Source organism: Notolepis coatsorum (assembly GCF_963971535.1).
Source record: "Notolepis coatsorum genome assembly, chromosome: 13".
NCBI lineage: Eukaryota > Metazoa > Chordata > Actinopteri > Aulopiformes > Paralepididae > Notolepis > Notolepis coatsorum.
In genome coordinates, this window is record NC_140177.1 from 110529475 (window position 1) to 110548811 (window position 19337).

Sequence of the window (19337 nt, forward strand, 5' to 3'; positions counted from 1 at the left end):
TCAATAGCGCCAATCTGAGAAAGGTATTACCTGACTTCTATCAGCATGTGACTTGTAACACCAGAGGCGGTAACATTTTAGATCACTGTTACTCGCAATTCAAGGGTGGATACAAGGCTCATTCTGCTAGTGGCTTTGGGAAGTCTGATCATGCGGCCATCTTTCTTTCTCCAAAGTACAAACAAAGAATCAAGAGCACACCTGTAGTCTCGCGAGAGGTGCAGAAATGGGATGTGACGTCAGAGGAGACGGTCCAAGCTGCGTTTGAGTGCACAGACTGGGGGGTGTTCCGCGACACAGATAACATTAATGTCTACACGGAGACAGTGCTGGACTTTGTTCGTACTTTGGTGGAAGAAACAATCCCCACTACCACAATTAAAGTTTACCCAAATCAAAAACCCTGGGTAGACAAATCCGTCCGTGAAGCTCTGAAAGCGCGCACCAAAGCATACAACGACGGCCTGGTGGCAGGCAACATGAATGACCACAAGGTGGCGCGATACAACGTAAGGAGGACAGTAATAGAGGCAAAACGGCACTACAGGGATAAAATTGAACTCCAGTTTGAACAGGCCGACTCCAGAGCTATGTGGCAGGGGCTCAAAACGATGACGGACTACAAAGGCACCTCCCTCAAACTGAACAGTGACATCTCCTTAGCAAATGACCTCAATACCTTCTATGCAAGGTTTGATGCTGGTAATAACAACACCAGCCCACAAGCCACGGCAATGGGGGGGGGGGGGGTCTGCTGCTGATGGAGACTCAGTGTTCAGGGTAACAGAGCGCCATGAGGTGAGGCGGACCTTTAAAAAAGTGAATATCAGGAAGGCAGCAGGACCGGACGGCATCCCCGGCCGCGTCCTAAAAGTCTGTGCCGACCAACTGGCCCCGGTATTCACTGACATATTTAACCTGTCCTTAGAACAGGCTGTCATCCCCACCTGCCTGAAGAAGTCCACTATTATCCCTGTACCCAAGAAATCCAAGCCTGCTTGCCTCAACGACTACCGCCCTGTAGCTCTCACCTCCATAGCCATGAAGTGCTTTGAGAAGCTAGTAAAGGGCTACATCTGCTCCTCCCTCCCCATCAACATGGACCCCCTGCAATTTGCATACCGCCCCAACAGGTCCACGGAGGACGCCATAGCCCATGTGCTGCACACAGCAGCATCACACCTGGACAAGAGGAAGGGGAACTATGTGAGAATGCTATTCATCGACTACAGCTCGGCATTCAATACCATAGTTCCCTCCAAACTCATAGCCAAGCTCAGGGACCTGGGCCTGAACTATGACCTCTGCCAGTGGGTCTTGGACTTCCTGACGGGCAGACCCCAGGTGGTGAGAGCAGGCAACTGCACCTCCTCATCCATCACCCTCAACATAGGGGCCCCCCAGGGCTGTGTTCTGAGTCCCCTCCTCTACTCCCTGTACACACACGACTGTGTGGCTCAGCGGAGTAGCAACACAATCATCAAATTTGCTGACGACACAGTGGTGGTGGGCCTGATCTCTGCAAACGACGAGAGGGCCTACCTGGATGAGGTCAAGGTCCTGGCGGGATGGTGCCAGGAAAACAGCCTCTCCCTGAACGTCAGCAAAACAAAGGAGATGATTGTGGACTTCAGAAGGTCGGGGGTCAAGGACTACAGCCCCCTCAGCATCGACGGGGCACCGGTTGAGAGAGTGAACAGCTTTAAGTACCTCGGAGCCTACATATCCGAGGACTTGACATGGACCACACACATTGACAGTGTTGTGAAGAAGGCACGACAACGCCTCTACTTCCTCAGGCGCCTAAGGAAGTTCCAAGTCAGTCAGAAGATCCTTAAGAACTTCTACTCATGTACAATAGAGAGCATCCTGACTGGCAACATCACCTCCTGGTTTGGGAATAGCACTGCACAAGACCGAAGCAGACTACAAAGAGTGACGCCGAACGCACAATTGGAGGGGGGCTCCCCACCCTCCAGAACATTTACAACAAGCGGTGCAGGGGCAAGGCTAAGAGAATCATTAAGGACTCCAGTCACCCGAACAACTGCCTCTTTGAACTGCTGCGGTCAGGCAAGCGATACCGGAGTCTCAAGGCGAGCACAGAAAGACTCAGAAGAAGCTTCTATCCCCAGGCCATCAGGCTGCTCAACGAACAATGAACACTACACAACAACCATCAAACGCACATAGCACACACATCCACACGCACACACTCACTTTAAACAAACACACTGTAGCACCCACTCCCCACACTTTATAGCACACACTCACTTTAAACAAACACACTGTAGCACCCACTCCCCACACTTTATATTTATTGATAAAGGATTGCACTACAACTCATACACCTTACTGTAAATTGTACCTAAATTGTACCTCATCCCATTTCTGCTTTGCACTATATAGTATTGTATATTAGTACACTGCATAGTATTGTATATTATATGGTAACTCAGTTACGTCTATTCTGCATCGAACATTGTACATATGTCTATACTGAACACTGTGACCTCATTTTCTACTTATAATTTACATGCTATACTATGTTATTGATACTTGTCTAGCACAGTCTCTGGAGCGTAACAGTAAGAAGCATTTTGTATAAAAGTATTCTGTACTTCTGTATGACAACTATTAAAGAAACTTGAAACTTGAAAATGTTTGATAAAAACGCTAAAACTGGGTCAATTTCGATAATTTTTTTCCCCCCTCTTCATGAAAGTCACCGTTGGCCTAGTCACATTGTTTATTGAACAAAAATACAACATGCAAGTGGGCCTTTAAGCACAAAAGCAGCTAATGATTGGCTGTTGATTGACAATCCAATGGGAAAAAAATAATAATAATAATTAAATAATAATTTAAACCTAACTACTGTCATGCACTTGTCCTAATAAACTAACCTACCTAGCACTCAACACTTTGATGAACATTGTTACTCAGCTGATAGAGTTGTGTCCTTCCTGATGACTTGTCGTACAGAACTTGTAAGTCGCTTTGGATAAAAGCGTCAGCTAAATGACTAAATGTAAATGTAAATCCCAATGTAATTTTGACCTCTTTCCACTACCGGAGATTGTCCCCATCTTTAACTAATGTTGTGTTCATAAGTGTACATGCTGTGTGTTTTAGTAGATCTACTTGTGAAAAGGGGTGGAACAATACTCTGTGAGACTTGAAAATAGCTTTATATATTTTCTTTTAATCTTTTGTGATAAATTGTGAGCACTCGGGAGTTAAAAACAAGCTCAAACTGAGACTGAATGAGGAGGTTTGATGTGCGGATCACCTGGTAGTCCAGCATCAGCAGCAGGGTGCAGCGTACACTGATGTCCCCTGGCCTCTTGACCTGGAAACCATCCGTCTCCTGGGTAGTCGGGGTCCGATGCCACTGGGGGAGAAATATACATACATACATAAAGAGTACAAACATACATACTGTAGATAGATAATGTAGATAGATCAGGGTTTCCGTTAGAAAAAATTGTTGCCGGTCTCAGGGTCCGGTAGATTTAAATCTACCCGTCAAATGAGAGAAATTCCGGTCAGAGTTTATTGAGCTTAAAAATAATTGACATCCTCAAGGCATGTAGATTTATAATATTTTAACTTAAAACTAGGCTACTTTTGCGTATACAATCATTATATTCCAAATAAAATAAGTCCCGAGACTCTGTGCTGCTGCCGACTTTAAATCAAATAGGTGTCTGTGGGCAGTCGCCCGACATTAATAAACAGCAGTCTGTTATAATCACATTTTTATGAGCTAACGAATTCCGTTATATTGGACATTTGTATTAATTATATCAAGCGAAGAACTGAGAAATTTGGCAGAGAGAGACGGCAACATTATCGTGGGTTTGCGTGATGACTCTCTCCACCTCGCAACGACTTATTTGCAAAGAGTATGGCGCTGCAGAGCAGAAGAACAGCGCCCCCCACCCAACAGCTGAATTGCCAATGGCTGAATTGGAGTACTGCACTGTGCCGCTGCTGCTCCGGCTCTGCAGCTACACATGCACTCGCAAAACCCAGCACTAAGCTCTCGCTGACAACATTATTATACCTGCTTGGTGAAGCAACGATGAAACAAATGTAATAATTGTTTCGTTCATCGCATAGGCTATTTAATTTTAGCCTATTTTAATACAATTCAAATAATCAAATTGTTCTTAGAGGGAATTATTTTCACCGGACATTAAGACCGGAGAGATTAAATATGTCGGACTTCAACAGATTTTGCCGGTCAAATACCGGTAATTACCGGCTAACGAAACGCTGAGATAGATACATAATTTATATAGATAGATAGATCGATATATAGATAAATTGTGTAGATATAAACAGTGTAGATAAATAAGAGTAGATAGAAAGATATTGATTGATTGATTGATTGAAAACTTTATTAACAGATTGCAGAATGGGTACAGTATATACATACAAGTGTTAAGGGGATGCAGACCAGAGAAAGACTTTCGTCTTGTTATATCAGGGTCCCCCATTTTCAATTCATCATAACATATATGACATACATGACATACAGATAGACAGTACTGCTACATCTATACATTTAGATAAGACACTGTAGATAGATAAATAGCGTAGATAGATAGATAAATAAATAGTGTAGATAGATATCATACTGTAGATTGATAGATGGATGACTTCCAATTTATATTAGATTATTATTCATATATATTTCCTATTATATTCAGTATTGCAATCAAACTTTTGAGTAGTGCATCATAATGTCTTCAACATTTCACCAATCCTGGGCATGGGAGTCCCGATGGTAGACATTATTACGATGACAAACATTATAATGTACTTGTGTTGAAGTGGGCTTGTTCAATAAGGATGAACATGAACAAGAACACAAAATATATAATTAAGCAAACGGTCAATGTATATTCATATTGTGATCTTGAATCTAAAAAGCGAGTGACTCATACAGTATCATGTAGCTCCACAAACAGGACCTTTACATGTGAAATTAAGATTTTTGAAAATGTTTATACATGTAGGTGTTTTGCTCATGTAGGTGTTGGTGTGAAAACGCTAAAGCTCAATATCTCAAAACGACAATACTCTGAACGTAGACAGAACCTCATAATAGAGGACGTTCATGGAATGTCTGTCAAAAAATTGAGCGCCCTCCAACCTAACAAGGCCACTGGCCATGACAACATCCCCTCCAAATTTCTCAGAGACGCAGCAGCCGCCATCACCCCAGTCATCACTCACATAATAAACCTCTCTATAAAACAGGGACACGTCCCCAAGGACTTCAAAATTGCGAGAGTGACCCCTCTGCACAAAAAGGGCAGCAAATTAGACCCAGGCAACTACCGCCTTGTTTCTATTCTTACCTCCATCTCGAAAGTCATGGAGAAAATAGTCTTCGAACAGGTCGAAAAGTACCTGGTGGAAAAAAATCGAATCTACGAATTCCAATCTGGCTTCAGAACGTCCCACTCCACTGACACATGCCTCCTCTATTTGAACGACCACATCAAACAAGAGGTGGACGCGGGCAAATACTGCGGCATGGTCATGCTGGACCTACAAAAGGCCTTCGACACTGTCAATCACTCCATTCTGATTGACAAGCTAAAAGCAATTGGTTTTGATAGCTTATCAGTGAGCTGGATGCAATCCTACCTGGAGGGGAGAGAACAGATGGTAGAGGTAAACGGTACTCTATCCCCCCCCCCTCACAGTGAGCTGTGGTGTTCCACAAGGAAGCATACTAGGACCGCTACTCTTCCTAATTTATGCAAATGACATGTCGTCAGCCTGTGACTGCAACTTGTTCCTGTTTGCGGACGACTCAGCCCTGCTGGTCTCTGACAAGAACAAGTTGCAGGTTGAAAAAACCCTCAGCTCGGAACTAGGCAAAATCTGCATATGGCTCGCTGATAACAAACTATCATTACACATGGGCAAAACAGAGTCCATTCTCTTTGGTTCAAATAACAAACTCAGCAAGACCGACGGCTTCTCAGTTGCAGTGGGTGACAATATTGTCACAAGGAAAGACGAAATTACCTACCTGGGTTCCATCCTAGAGGCAAATCTTTCCTGTGACTAAATGGCATCCAATGTAATAAAAAAAGTCAACCAACGAACTAGATTCTTGTACCGGATCTCCTCTCTGGTAAACAAGAATACCCTGAAGACTCTGGCAGGAGCACTCATTCAAGGGTACTACGACTATGCGTGCACCTCATGGTACCAAAGCACCTCAAAGGCGCTTAAAACAAAATTACAAACATCACAAAACAAACTGGTCAGACTACTACTTGACCTTACCCCCAGAACCCACCTCACCCCTGCCCACTTTGATAACCTAGGATGGCTTAGAATAGACGACAGAGTACAGCAACTTGCAATGGGCCTGGTCTACAAGATACACTATACGACTAAGGTACCCATGTACATGTCAAAATACTTCCCAAAGGTCAGTGAATACCACAACCACTACACCAGAGGAAGCTCAACAAATCATGTTAAACCCAGATTCGGCTCAAACAAGGGACTAAATACGTTTCGCAATTATGCCACATCAATGTGGAACGCCCTACCCAAAGCTGTAAAGGAATGTGAATCCCTACCCACATTCAAAACCGCTCTTAAAGAGCACCTACGGGAGGCTGCAATTCGAAACTGGCCACCGTAAATGCCCAAAACCCCCACCACCTCCTAATAGACAGTCTCCTCCCCACCGCATGTATATATTCCCTCCCTGCCGTATGTATATCTCTCTCCCACCCACCCACCCCCTCCTAATGTACAGTCCCCTCCCAATCATATGTATATACTCTGTCAGGATCTAGGGGTAACAGTACTGTATATTTGAATACCGTTTATGTCACAAATGTATCAGTACTAAATACCTTATGTCCCTATGCCATAAATGTCATGTATGTTGTGTATGTCATAAATGTCTATATGAATTGAAAATGGGGGACCCTGATGGAAACAAGACAAACATCTTTCTCAGGTCTGCATCCCCTTAACAATTGTGTGTATTGAGCCGTACTGTATTGTACCCATTCTGCAATCTGTTAAATAAAGTTTTCATTCATGGTTCGTCTAGTGGTTCCAACGTGGCTGCCTGTGACCACTGGTACCTGCTTCCAAAACAAAATGCCTAATTTATGTGCAGTGGAAGAGTCGGTAAAGCATTGGAAAAGCATGACATTGCTGTTCCACTGTGACATTTTTGTTGATACATTGCATATATCAACACATAGCAGCTGTTGTTTTGCACATTATCAACCCGTGTCTCTTCCAACATGGAGGAAAAATGGACATTCTAAACATTCTGTGAAAAGTCTCTCTCTCTCTCCCTCTCTCTGCTGTAATGGCATGTGGAGGGGGTGATAGACCTGGGAGGCTCATTAGCTGTGGCAGGCAGCTGAGAGGAAAAGGAAAGGTCATAGTTTGTCTGATCTGCCTCTCTGGTAATGGCCTTCTATCTGTGGTGACACACAGATCATTATTATTATTATTATTATTATTATTATTATTATTATTATTATTATTATTATTATTATTATTATTATTATTATTATTATAATAATAATAATAATAATAATAATAATAATAATAATAATAATAATAAGAATAATACGAATAATAATAATAATAATTATTATTATTATTATAATTTTTTCTTTTTCTTATCTTTATTTATCTAGGGTAGATTTGCTGAGCATGTATGCTCGTTTTCAGCAACGCCCATGCTTCACACTCACACAGTAACTCACACTCACACCTGGGAGCTGCCCAGTAACAACCACAGTCTTGACAAGGTTGGCTACTGAGCAGCTCCACTGGAGCAGCCGGGGGTTAAGTGCCTTGCTCGAGGGCACGTCAACGGTGGGTGTGGGGGGAGGGGAGAGAGAGCATTTTTTTCATTCACTGCCCTCATCCAGATGTTCCCATCAGTCTGGGGATTGACTGCCGACCTTCCGGTTACAGGTGCGTATACCGTGTGTGTGTGTGTGTGTGTGTGTGTGTGTGTGTGTGTGTGTGTGTGTGTGTACATGGTCTCACCTCTACAAGGTGGTTGTCAGGCCCATACAGATCTTTGTTCAGTTCAATCACCAGGCTCTTGAAAAAGGAGGAGAACTTCCTCTTCATTTTACTCGGCTGTGAAGAGAGATGGTACCAGGTAAAAAAAAAAGTAAAAAAGAAAAGTATAATAATAAAAATAAAAAGATGTTTGTGTGTTCACTTTCAACAAAAAATATGAGAAAAAAAAGAAAAAACATTTGATTTAAAAAAAAGAAATGTAATACCCACTAGCCACTACCCATGACATCAATTACAGCCATCACAATCCAAAGATCTTGCAGAGACAAACTCACATCGTCGAGTAGCTTGCCCTCCACCCTAAGCTCCCACGATGCAATGGTCCCATCAGAGTCGTCAGCCTCTGGTTTGGCAGGGTTGAATGTGTTGGAGAGGTATAACCGTAGCTTCTTCTTTTGCTGTGTAAAATATATTAAAGTATTAAATATTTTGGTGTGCGACAGTGGTGTTGTCTTAGTAAACATTGATCATATCCACATGGTGGCCATTTTGCTCTTAACACATTCAGCGCCGACCACGAGTATAGTCGGGTTAACTCACCATCGCTTGAGTACCAATCACGAGTATAGTCGGGTTTTAATCGTTATTTCTTTTATTAGCGATATCCATTCATTTTCATCCATCCAACCTGATGTTATCGTTGGGAATGGGTCTGAGCTCGCAAAAGGGTAAATACCACTGCCTATCGTCTCCCGGATGGTATTGCACATCATTGGATTGGATTGGCTGAGGATGTGCATTAAAAAAAAACTCCGGTCCAGGTTTTCCTTCTCGGGCATGCAGTATCGTTATTACAGATGGACTGGGGACACTCAGAGCAGCATGGATTATGTGTTTTGGATATATAACGTTGGATCAATAAACGCGATCAATATTTGGAATGGCAATCAGGAATTGGATTAATCTTTTTGCAGAACATCAGATGTGAGGTAAGGAATCTATGTTACAAGTCTTGGGTTAATGAGATGTTCCTTTCACCGCCATCGGAGTGTGTGTGTGTGCGTGCCGTTGGCGCTGAGCAAGGCATGAATAAGCGATTTTTCAGCCCGCTTCTGTATCGTGCATAAGGACACAATACTATCAATAATCTAGCGTTTATTTGAAAACTATTCATAAATCAGCCGAAAAATGACAACGTGTTTTGTGTATTCCACTAAAGGCCTATTATCGCATCTTTCTCTGGAATTACTAGAAATCACCAAAACTATACTCTTATTCAAAACGGTATCAAACGGAAATGTACCGAATCAGTTTAGTACATGTTGACTGCAAGCAAGTCATTGATAAGCGACGGGTGTATTACACCCATAGCCATAATTTAAGATATATTTTATTTTTAAGCACTCGCAAATATCCCCGTCCTCGCATTGATTAAGGCGTTGTCGTACTAGGCCTAATTTCCCGGAAGGGGCGTGGCGCTCAATGTGTTAAGGAATCCCAACCTGAGCATGACATAAGAGCAAAATGGTCTCTGTGTGAATATGGTCCATTGTCAGTGTTAGGGAAACTATTATTTTTATTATTTAACTGTAGTTCACAAATCAACTTATTTTCTCTCTCATTTCAGATTAGACTATTTATTGTCATACAGCACAAGTACATTACAACAAAGATACGTTTGGCATCCAACCAGAGTGCAAATGTAACCGTAAAGTACAATAGTATACATTGTACTATTACAATACAATGTACAGGTGGTTAAACTGTGTATAAAATATATAAATTAGTACTACTGAGTAATAGTGCTAATCGGATGTATGTACAGAGTTGTAGTATTATTATGTATGGTGATACAGGTATAAAGACACTATGGTAGTAAGTCGTACTAGCCAGCAACGTAACTAATAAGAATAGGTAAGGGATATGTATAGATATAGTATCTACAGATATGTAAAAAGGAGTATATGCAGGTACTATGTACAGACTCTCATTGTGGTACAGAGTTCAGGGAGATGACAGCTGAGGGAAAGAAACTGTTCCTGGGTCTGCTTGACTTGGAGTGGAAGTTCCTGTAGTGTCTCCTGGAGGGGAGGAGGGCAAACAGTCCATGATTGGGATGAGAGGTGTCCTTGACAATGCTGCATGCCTTCCTCAGACACCGTTTGTGATGAATAGACTCAATTGCAGGGAGTGATGTATCGGTGATGCGTTGGCCAGTTTTCACCGCCCTCTGCAGTGCTTTCCGGTCTGAGGCAATGCAGTTGCCGTACCAGACTGTGATGCAGTTGTTGAGTATGCCTTATATGGCGCACCGGTAAAGGTTCACCAGAGTCTGAGGGGATAGGTGGGATTTCCTCAGGAAGAAGAGGCGATGGTAAACCTTCTTGACCAGCAGTGTTAATTTTGGCAGCTATTTTCATTTTAGTTTTAGTCTTAGTCAAGTGTCAAGTGCTCCTTTTTCGTTTTCATCATATTTAGTCATCTTCATTTATTTTTCGTTTAGTCAGTTTTAGTAAACTAAATGTCTGAGCATTTTAGTCTTAGTCAGTTTTTGTCTAAATTTTGTCTTTTTTGTTTTAGTCTAGATTTTGTCGACGAAAACGGATGACATTTGTGTCTATTTTTAGTACAAAAAAATATATTATATAAATTATAAAACTTTTTTTTTCTTTTCTTTTTTACAGCTACTGTTTTATATATACTGTTTTTTAGTAATAACTAGAAAGTAATGGTATTTATTCAACAACAGGTGATTGTATAGATTAGTATTAGTATCATTAACACTTTAATCGCCGGAAACGCCGTAACTCGTCATTCCCCGCCATGCTCATTCTGCCGAAGACGCCGTAACACGTCTTTGATATCAATATTTCAAAAATCTGTGATCGAAATCATATTTCTCCCCCGGGGACCTGAGATATACTGCTGAGCTCCACTCAACTCTCTAACGGTTCAAGAGTGCCATCTGGTGGCCGATCGGCAGATCGCCCAACAGGAAGTCATGTGGATGAAGTGGTGCTCACCCATATTTCGTCAAGGCACTCGCTATCATTAGCAGGACTCCATCTTGACACAATGGATGTCGATCGGTTGCAAATAACTCGACAAACAACATGATTTGGACGTATATACTATTATACAACCTGGAAATGGATCGGGTATTTCTACATCCCATAATATGAATATCTCTGCTCCACGCTCATCGCCCAACGGCGCGAGGAAGATACGGTAAGATCCAGCGTTATTTTCCAACGTGTTCTTTACTAACTGCTCTGATGATCATATCACCCACACTAGATGAATGATATAACATTGCCCACGGAATTATAAACGACCCCCCGCCCATCCGGTCAACATCAGATCATACGTAGTAACTCCTAGAAGCACATCCAGTTGAAATTTTTTATCTCGCACAGATTCCTACCAAACTGTATTTGATCATCAATATAATGCATTTAGGGCTATAAATCAAGTTCTGGAGAAAGCTGCAGAAAACGATAAAAACATACTTATACTTTAGACCGTATTTTAGTATGAATATGTGAATGAAAAAGTATAACGTTGCTACACCCTGAACAATAGATATAGGACATTGAATGGGCCATAATAATGTCAATTTAGCAATACAATTAAAAAAGTTATAGCCCTGCAAAGAAGGGGAACTTCTCCATAGACAAATAGAGATGGCGAGGGATGGTAAATTATGAATTTAACCATGGCGATCAAAGTGTTAAATGACAACTATGCTTCACCCACGGAAAGGTTGTTGGCACATTGGTTCCACACGGACATTATACGTTGTTGCACTTGCTTCCAGAAGGCTCCGTTTAGGTCAGCTAGTAGCAGAGGGTCTGTTGTGATTTTTAATGCACAATAAATATTCAACATTCTCTTTTGAGACTCTGCCTCAGACTCTTATCATTTGGCACTAAAAGCTAAACATTGTCACCGGTATGGCTGTCCGCAACATGTCATTAATTGTGTGCGAGAGGTCGATCAGTTAGCCACATTAGCGTGAGCTAGGTTAGCCAGTTAGCGTGAGCTAGATGGAAAGAATGTAACGTTACTGGTGAAAAAGTGATTTACCTTGGAATACTCCTTTGCCAACTTGCTGTACTTTGCTTGCAGGTCTGCAGCTGGATTATGAATAGTCCCAACTTTAGCCAAGGTAACGTTAAAGCTAAAACTAGCTTTTCAAATAGCTCTTCAGCTAATGCTAATAACAGAGCTCCCTGTCACACTGCTCTGTCGGGACGATGGCAATAAGAAAAGTTATAATTATTTTGTCTCGTCTTGTTTTAGTCAACAATATCAACATACATCAACATCTTGTCTAGCACAGTCTCTGGAGCGTAACAGTAAGAAGCATTTTGTATGAAAGTATTCTGTACTTCTGTATGACAACTATTAAAGAACTTGAACTTGAACTACATGAAGAGAAATTTCGTCCTGGTTTTTGTAAATTACATTTTTGTGTCCTCAGTTGTGGTCAACGATATTTAATAAACTATTTAGTCTCGTTAGCGTGACATGGTCTTCAATAACGTGACGTCACGTAGGGCTGGGCGATAAAACGATAACGATAACTATCGCGATAAATTATTTCCTCGAAATAAACATGAAACGTGGTTGCAAAGTTTCGATATATCGATTTTCCAAGCTTGGATATGAGCACACGCACTAACAACCAATCAGTGAAGGAGATGGCCGAGAGCGAAGGAGACCCGGAAGGAGACCCAGAGGTAGGACTCACTCAACAACAAGGCTAATTGCTAGGCTAATTAGCTTGCACGGCGCTGTTTTATATATTTACGTGCCGAGTATGTGTGTGGCGTGAATTCTGAGGCCACGTTTATAGTAGTGTGGGGTATACAGTGGACGTCGTTTCAATATATTGTGGCGGAAGAGAGTATTTTAGTGTCATATTTAGCACATTGTCATGGAATACACCGCTTAGAAACAACAGGCTGGCTAGGATAACTAGCTTGCACGGCGCTGTTTTATATATTTACGTGCCGAGTATGTGTGTGTGGCGTGAATTCTGAGGCCACGTTTATAGTAGTGTGGGGTATACAGTGGACGTCGTTTCAATATATTGTGGCGGAAGAGAGTATTTTAGTGTCATATTTATTACATTGTCATGAGATACTCCGCTTGTCGGCTAACTGCTAACGTGCGCGGACTGATGACGACATCAACTCGACTCGAGACATTCGCAGCAGCATAAGAAGTTAATTAAACTTGACAGACATTATATCGACGATAATTATCGATATCGAGTTATATGAAAATTATTTTATCGCGATAACGTTTTTGGTCATATCGCCCAGCCCTAACGTCACGTCTCGTTGTCGTCGTCATGAAAAAAACCTTCGTTGACGAACATCTTTCGTCATCATTTTAGTTGACAAAATTAACACTGTTGACCAGTGACGAGGTGACCAGGGTCCAAGAGAGGTCCTTGGACATGTGGACTCCCAGGAATTTGAAGCTGGAGACACACTCAACCTGTCCTGGTGAGGGTGGAGGTGAGATTGTCTATCCTAAGGAAGTCAAGTATCCAGTTGCAGACAAGAGGGGTTAATGTTAAGGTCCTTGGTTTCCACAAAGTCACCAAGTTTGGAGATGAGTTTGGAGGGGGTGATGGTGTTGAATGCAGAGCTGTCGATGAACAGCATTCTCACATGGGTATTGCTCTCATCCAGGTGGGAAAGGGCGGAATGTAGCGCTGAGGAGATTCAGATTCAGATAATTTTATTGTCACAGAGATGCTAATTCAACCGTAGTAGATTTGTAAACATAGTACACAACATATATTCTATCTATATTCGGCCGTTCGCACCACTCTCTCCAGTGCTTGGCGGTCGTTCTGGTTGGCGTTTCCAAACCATGCGGTGGTGCATGCCGTCAGTATACTCTCTGTGGTGCCTCTGTAGAAGACCCTCAGGATGTGGGGCCCCATGCCAACACTTTTCAGTCTCCTGAGGTGACCGAGGCGTTGCTGGGCCTTTTTCACCACGTGGCTGGTGTGCGCTCCCCAGTCCAGCATCTCGGTGATGTGAACTTACGTGCATTAGTCCTGCTCAGTGTGGTACACGTCGGTGGAGGAGAGAGTGAGGGGTTGGAGGTTAGCAGGGAGAGCAGCCTTGGTGGGCGCCTCCTGGTTGTCCCTGTCAAAGTGGGCATAAAAGTTATTGAGCTCAGCAGGGAGGGAGGGGTCAGTGGTTGGGGGAGAGCTGTTGGTGGGTTTATAGTCTGTGATGGCCTGGATGCCCTGCCACGTGAGTCAGCGGTTGGAGTTGTTGAAGTGCTCTTTAACCCTTAGCTTGTGTCTGAGCTTGGCCATATTCTGAATGTTCTAACTGAGAGCTTCACAGCTTTGATGAGTGTGGTGTATTTGGGTAGAAGGAACAAAGAGAGGTGGTCTGATTGTCCCCAGGTGGGGGAGGGGAACCGTTTTGGATGCACCCATTATGTTGGAGTAAACATGGTCTAGTATTTTGTCTGCTCTTGTGGGGCAAGGAACATGTTGGTGGAATTTGGGGAACACTGTCTTTAGGTTGGAGTAACCCATCAACTGATCTGGAATCAGCTGTTCTGTCCGCCCTGTAGAGTGCGGCCTGGTAGCTCAATAGCACCGTCATGAATCCGGCTATCAAGCCAGCGTTGTGTGAAAATCATGACATTGCTGTCCTTAATCCATTTATGACTGATGATCCGCAGCTGCTGTTCATCCATTTTGTTGCCCAGAGACTGCACGTTAGTGAGCAGGATGCTGGGTAACGATAGGTGGTGCGGAGATAGTTAGTTTAGCATGCAGTCCTCCGCACGTACCCCTCTTCTGCCTGCGATTACGGCGGGGGCGAGGAGCTCGGCCAGCTGGCTGCACTGTGGTGATATTACGAGGTGTCCAAGCAATCTCGTTGGGGAGCTGAAGATTGCAGATAACTTGTCAAATTGTTGTAATCCGACGTCCAAAAGAGATGGTCGGGTGTATGATATGAAAGCAAGATTGTTCTGGGTGAGCAGACAAGTAGGTATATTACAGCTAATTAGCTAAAACTAGACACCGATTGCGCTGTGCATGCGCCGCCATCTTGCCATCATTTGTGGTGTACATGGCTTAAACATTTACACATTCGTTCAATAGTTTAATGTCCGTCAGTGTGCTGTCTTTGCACTATGTCATGTACCCTGTGTGTTGACCTGTTAGAACTGTTAATATTGTTGTATGCATTAGTGAAGATAACCAAGTCAAATGGCTGATACTAACTACTTCAAAATGAAAGAAGTTGAATTATCTTACTCAAAATTAATTTGGGTTATTAATCACTACTTTTACGAGTAGTTCAGATCTGATTCTTAAAATACCTTAACATGCTGTCCAACTTCACATACTGTAACTGCCTCAGACAAAAATCACACAAACTGTCATTTGTCATGTGGTGACATGATAAATATGGCTCTGATGATCAAGAGAATGACTTTCAAGCATGGATTGCAAAAGACCTTCATTGGTCTTTTGAGTGCTTCCTGGATGTCCACCCTCTTTCGCATAATGGTTTGGTCCAGCTTGCGCTCAAAAGCCAGGAGGTCCATATAAGCCTGCGACTCAGGGACCAGCTCACGAATCTGAAGATGGGGAGATTAGTGCAGTGAGATGAATCAGTGATTCTAACGCTACTATAGAAACACGCCGTTTCTTTCCATCAAAACTGGATAAACAAAAACTTTATTAATAGACATTTTAATGTTAATTGTATATTAGTGAAAGTACAGACAAATCTGTTTGTTTTGTCAAATACATGTTATAGAACCAATTTTATGTTGTATTATACATTTGTATTTATTTATATAATATTTATATTATTATGTAATATTATATATATATATAAATGCAGTACATTTGCGGTGTAGGAGAGGAGGAGGGAAAGCAGGGGAAGCAGAGAAAGAGACAGTGAGAGAAAGAGAGAGGATCAAATACAGAAAGGGAGGGAGGAACAGCATATGGTAACGGAGAGAGACAATTTCTCTCTTGGTCTGAGACAGGTACAAACAGAGACAGAATGGTTTAAAATCATGGATTTTTAACCCATGATAATGATCAGCTCCATCTGTGATTATAAAAGAGTAGCGGAGCAACCAGGCTACTGCTCTACTGCTGGTGTGAACAACCAGACTACGGCATCAATAACGACTTAATTCCATGGATGATCTAAGAAAGGAAACCAGTGATACTGCTGGTGTGAACCAGAGTACTGCTCTACTGCTGGTGTGAACAACAGGCTACTGCTCTACTGCTGGTCTAAACAACAGGCTACTGATTGCACAATAATTTACATTTTGCTGCTCTTTGGGGTGCTTTGGCCCTGGTCTTAACTAAGATTTTTCAAAACAATCTCTTTTAAGTTGTTAATTTTTTGCTTGGAACAAGACTGCGTGAAATAAATAAGATTTATTTGCTGATGACACAGTAGTGGTGGGCCTGATCTCTGCCAACGACGAAAGGGCCTACCTGGAAGAGGTAGAGAACCTGTCACAGTGGTGTCAGGAGAACTGCCTCTCCCTGAACGTCAGCAAAACAAAAGAGATGATTGTGGACTTCAGGAGGTCGGGGGTCAAGGACTACAGCCCCCTCAGCATCGACGGGGCACCAGTTGAGAGAGTGAACAGTTTCAAGTACCTCGGAGCCCACATATCCGAGGACTTGACATGGACCACACACATTGACAGTGTTGTGAAGAAGGCACGACAACGCCTCTACTTCCTCAGGCGCCTAAGGAAGTTCCAAGTCAGTCAGAAGATCCTTAGGAACTTCTACTCATGTACAATAGAGAGCATCCTGACCGGCAACATCACCTCCTGGTTTGGGAATAGCACTGCACAAGACCGTAGCAGACTACAAAGAGTGACACGTTCAGCCGAACGCACAATTAGAGGGGGGCTTCCCACCCTCCAGAACATTTACAACAAGCGGTGCAAGGGGAAGGCTAAGAGAATTATTAAGGACTCGAGCCACCCGAACAACTGCCTCTTTGAACTGCTGCCGTCAGGCAAGCGATACCGGAGTCTTATGGCGAGCACAGAAAGACTCAGAAGGAGCTTCTATCCCCAGGCCATCAGGCTGCTAAACGAACAATAATCGCTAAACGAACAATAATCACTATGCAACAACCATCAAATGCACACAGCACACACACCCACACGCACACACACACTCACTCAAACAAACAACACACTGCAGCACCCACTCTCCACACTTTAGATCACACAAACACACTTACACTTTATATTTATTGATAAAGGATTTGCACTACAACTCGTACACCTACTGTGAATTGTACCTAAACTGCACCTCGTCCATTTATGCCTTGCACTATATAGTATAGTATTGTATATTAGTACACTGCACAGTATTGTATATTGTATGGTAACTACGTCTACGAACATTGTACATATGTCTAAACTGAACACTGTGACCTCTTTTTTTTTTCTTCTAATTTTTACTATGTTTTTATTTCATACTTATCTTGTCATGCACAGTCTCTGGAGCGCAACAGTAAGAAGCATTTTGTACAAAAGTATTCTGTACTTCTGTATGACAACTATTAAAGAAACTAAAAGATACTTTCAGGTAGAAAAGATGTTAGTATGGAAAAAAAACATCAATAACGACTTCATTCCATGGATGATCTAAGAAAGGAAACCAGTGATCTCCCCCCAGACTATCAACAATCCTCGACAACCAGCTGTCGAGTATGGCCCACGCTAACTGAAGCTCATTCCTTCCACTCCTCAGGGTCTTTCATGTCCACGCTTGTCGCTCTAGTGTCTCTAGTCTTCTGACTACTGTGATTCCTTCCAAGACGGTCTCCCGAGTTCTCTACTAGCCCCTACAACTAGGGGTGTAACAATGCATCGCAATGCAAGCACTGATCCTAAGGTGACGATTCAATTGCATCGATTTGAAAATGTAAGAATCAATTATTAATTGATTAAGAAATATATATATATTATTTATTTTTATGTTGATTTTGTATTGACCTATAGTCCATTCATGCTGAGTGAATCAGTACCCCCAGCCACATTTGTGTATAATTTTTTGGGGGGGGAATTAACTGATCGAAAATGTATCGAATCGCATCGCATCGAATTGTGGTCAAATGAAGTTATTTCATGATGCATTGAATCGTTGCCTGAAGAATCGTAATCGAATCGTTGTGGGGTCAAATCGTTACACCCCTACCTACAACTCATCCAGAATGCTGCGACTCTGACTTGCCATCAACCTCCCCAAATCTTCCAATGCTACTCCCTTCCTGCACTCCCAGCACAAGCTCCCTGTGTGAAGTATCAGATCCAATTCAACACCCAGCTGTTGGCCCACAAGGCTACCAAGGGAGCTGCACCCCCTTACCACCAGCCCATGGTTCATCTATACACTCCAGCCTCCAGCCCATGGTTCATCTCTACACTCCAGCCTCCAGCCCATGACTCATCTCTACACTCCAGCCTCCAGCCCATGACTCATCTCTACACTCCAGCCTCCAGCCCATGGTTCATCTCTACACTCCAGCCTCCAGCCCATGGTTCATCTCTACACTCCAGCCTCCAGCCCATGGTTCATCTCTACACTCCAGCCTCCAGCCCATGGTTCATCTCTACACTCCAGCCCATGGTTCATCTCTACACTCCAGCCTCCAGGCCATGGTTCATCTCTACACTCCAGCCTCCAGGCCATGGTTCATCTCTACACTCCAGCCCATGAATGAAAAGCATACATGCTCTGGACACAGAGCATATATCGTGTGGGTGATATGACTTGTATTATGCTTACAGAATTCCACGTATTTAGTTTTACAATGTCAAAGCCTTTTAATATAAATCAAAACGTTCCCGTATTTCTGCAATCTATGCGCAAAATAATAAGGAGTTGAGGTAGATACACACTCAGAACGTATTACATGCTGATAGAGTAAACTATTATATGAATATGAATATGATATGATATAAGGTATGATACACTGGTCCGTCGCATACACTGGTATGCGCAAGTTACTGTTGCATAATGTAGGCTATGGCTGCTATTATATGTAATTCATATAGGCTACCTAATAGTATATGATTTTTAGAGGCATCTATTTTGTTGTCGGTATTAGGCTAATACCGACAACAACATGGGGGGGACCCTGATGTAAACAAGACAAACGTCTTTCTCTGGTCTGCATCCCCTTAACAATTGTGTGTATTGAGCCGTACTGTATTGTACCCATTCTGCAATCTGTTAAATAAAG

The 19337-nt window shown here is 42.6% G+C and overlaps 1 protein-coding gene across 4 annotated transcripts in view; it reads right to left on the reverse strand.

The window, feature by feature from the left end:
* Positions 1 to 19337, reverse strand: part of LOC311239536 (SWI/SNF-related matrix-associated actin-dependent regulator of chromatin subfamily D member 3-like) — a 208108-nt gene that overhangs the window by 87875 nt on the left and 100896 nt on the right. For 3 of the 4 annotated variants that reach the window (XM_084327858.1, XM_084327859.1, XM_084327857.1), the window contains 4 exons: positions 15553 to 15675; positions 8379 to 8501; positions 8065 to 8160; positions 3293 to 3394 (listed from right to left, as the gene is read on the reverse strand). In XM_084327858.1, the coding sequence (XP_084183984.1) occupies positions 3293 to 3394; positions 8065 to 8160; positions 8379 to 8501; positions 15553 to 15675 (444 nt within the window). The remainder of the gene's footprint in view (positions 1 to 3292; positions 3395 to 8064; positions 8161 to 8378; positions 8502 to 15552; positions 15676 to 19337) is intronic. The other variant, XM_084327860.1, reaches the window with a different exon arrangement.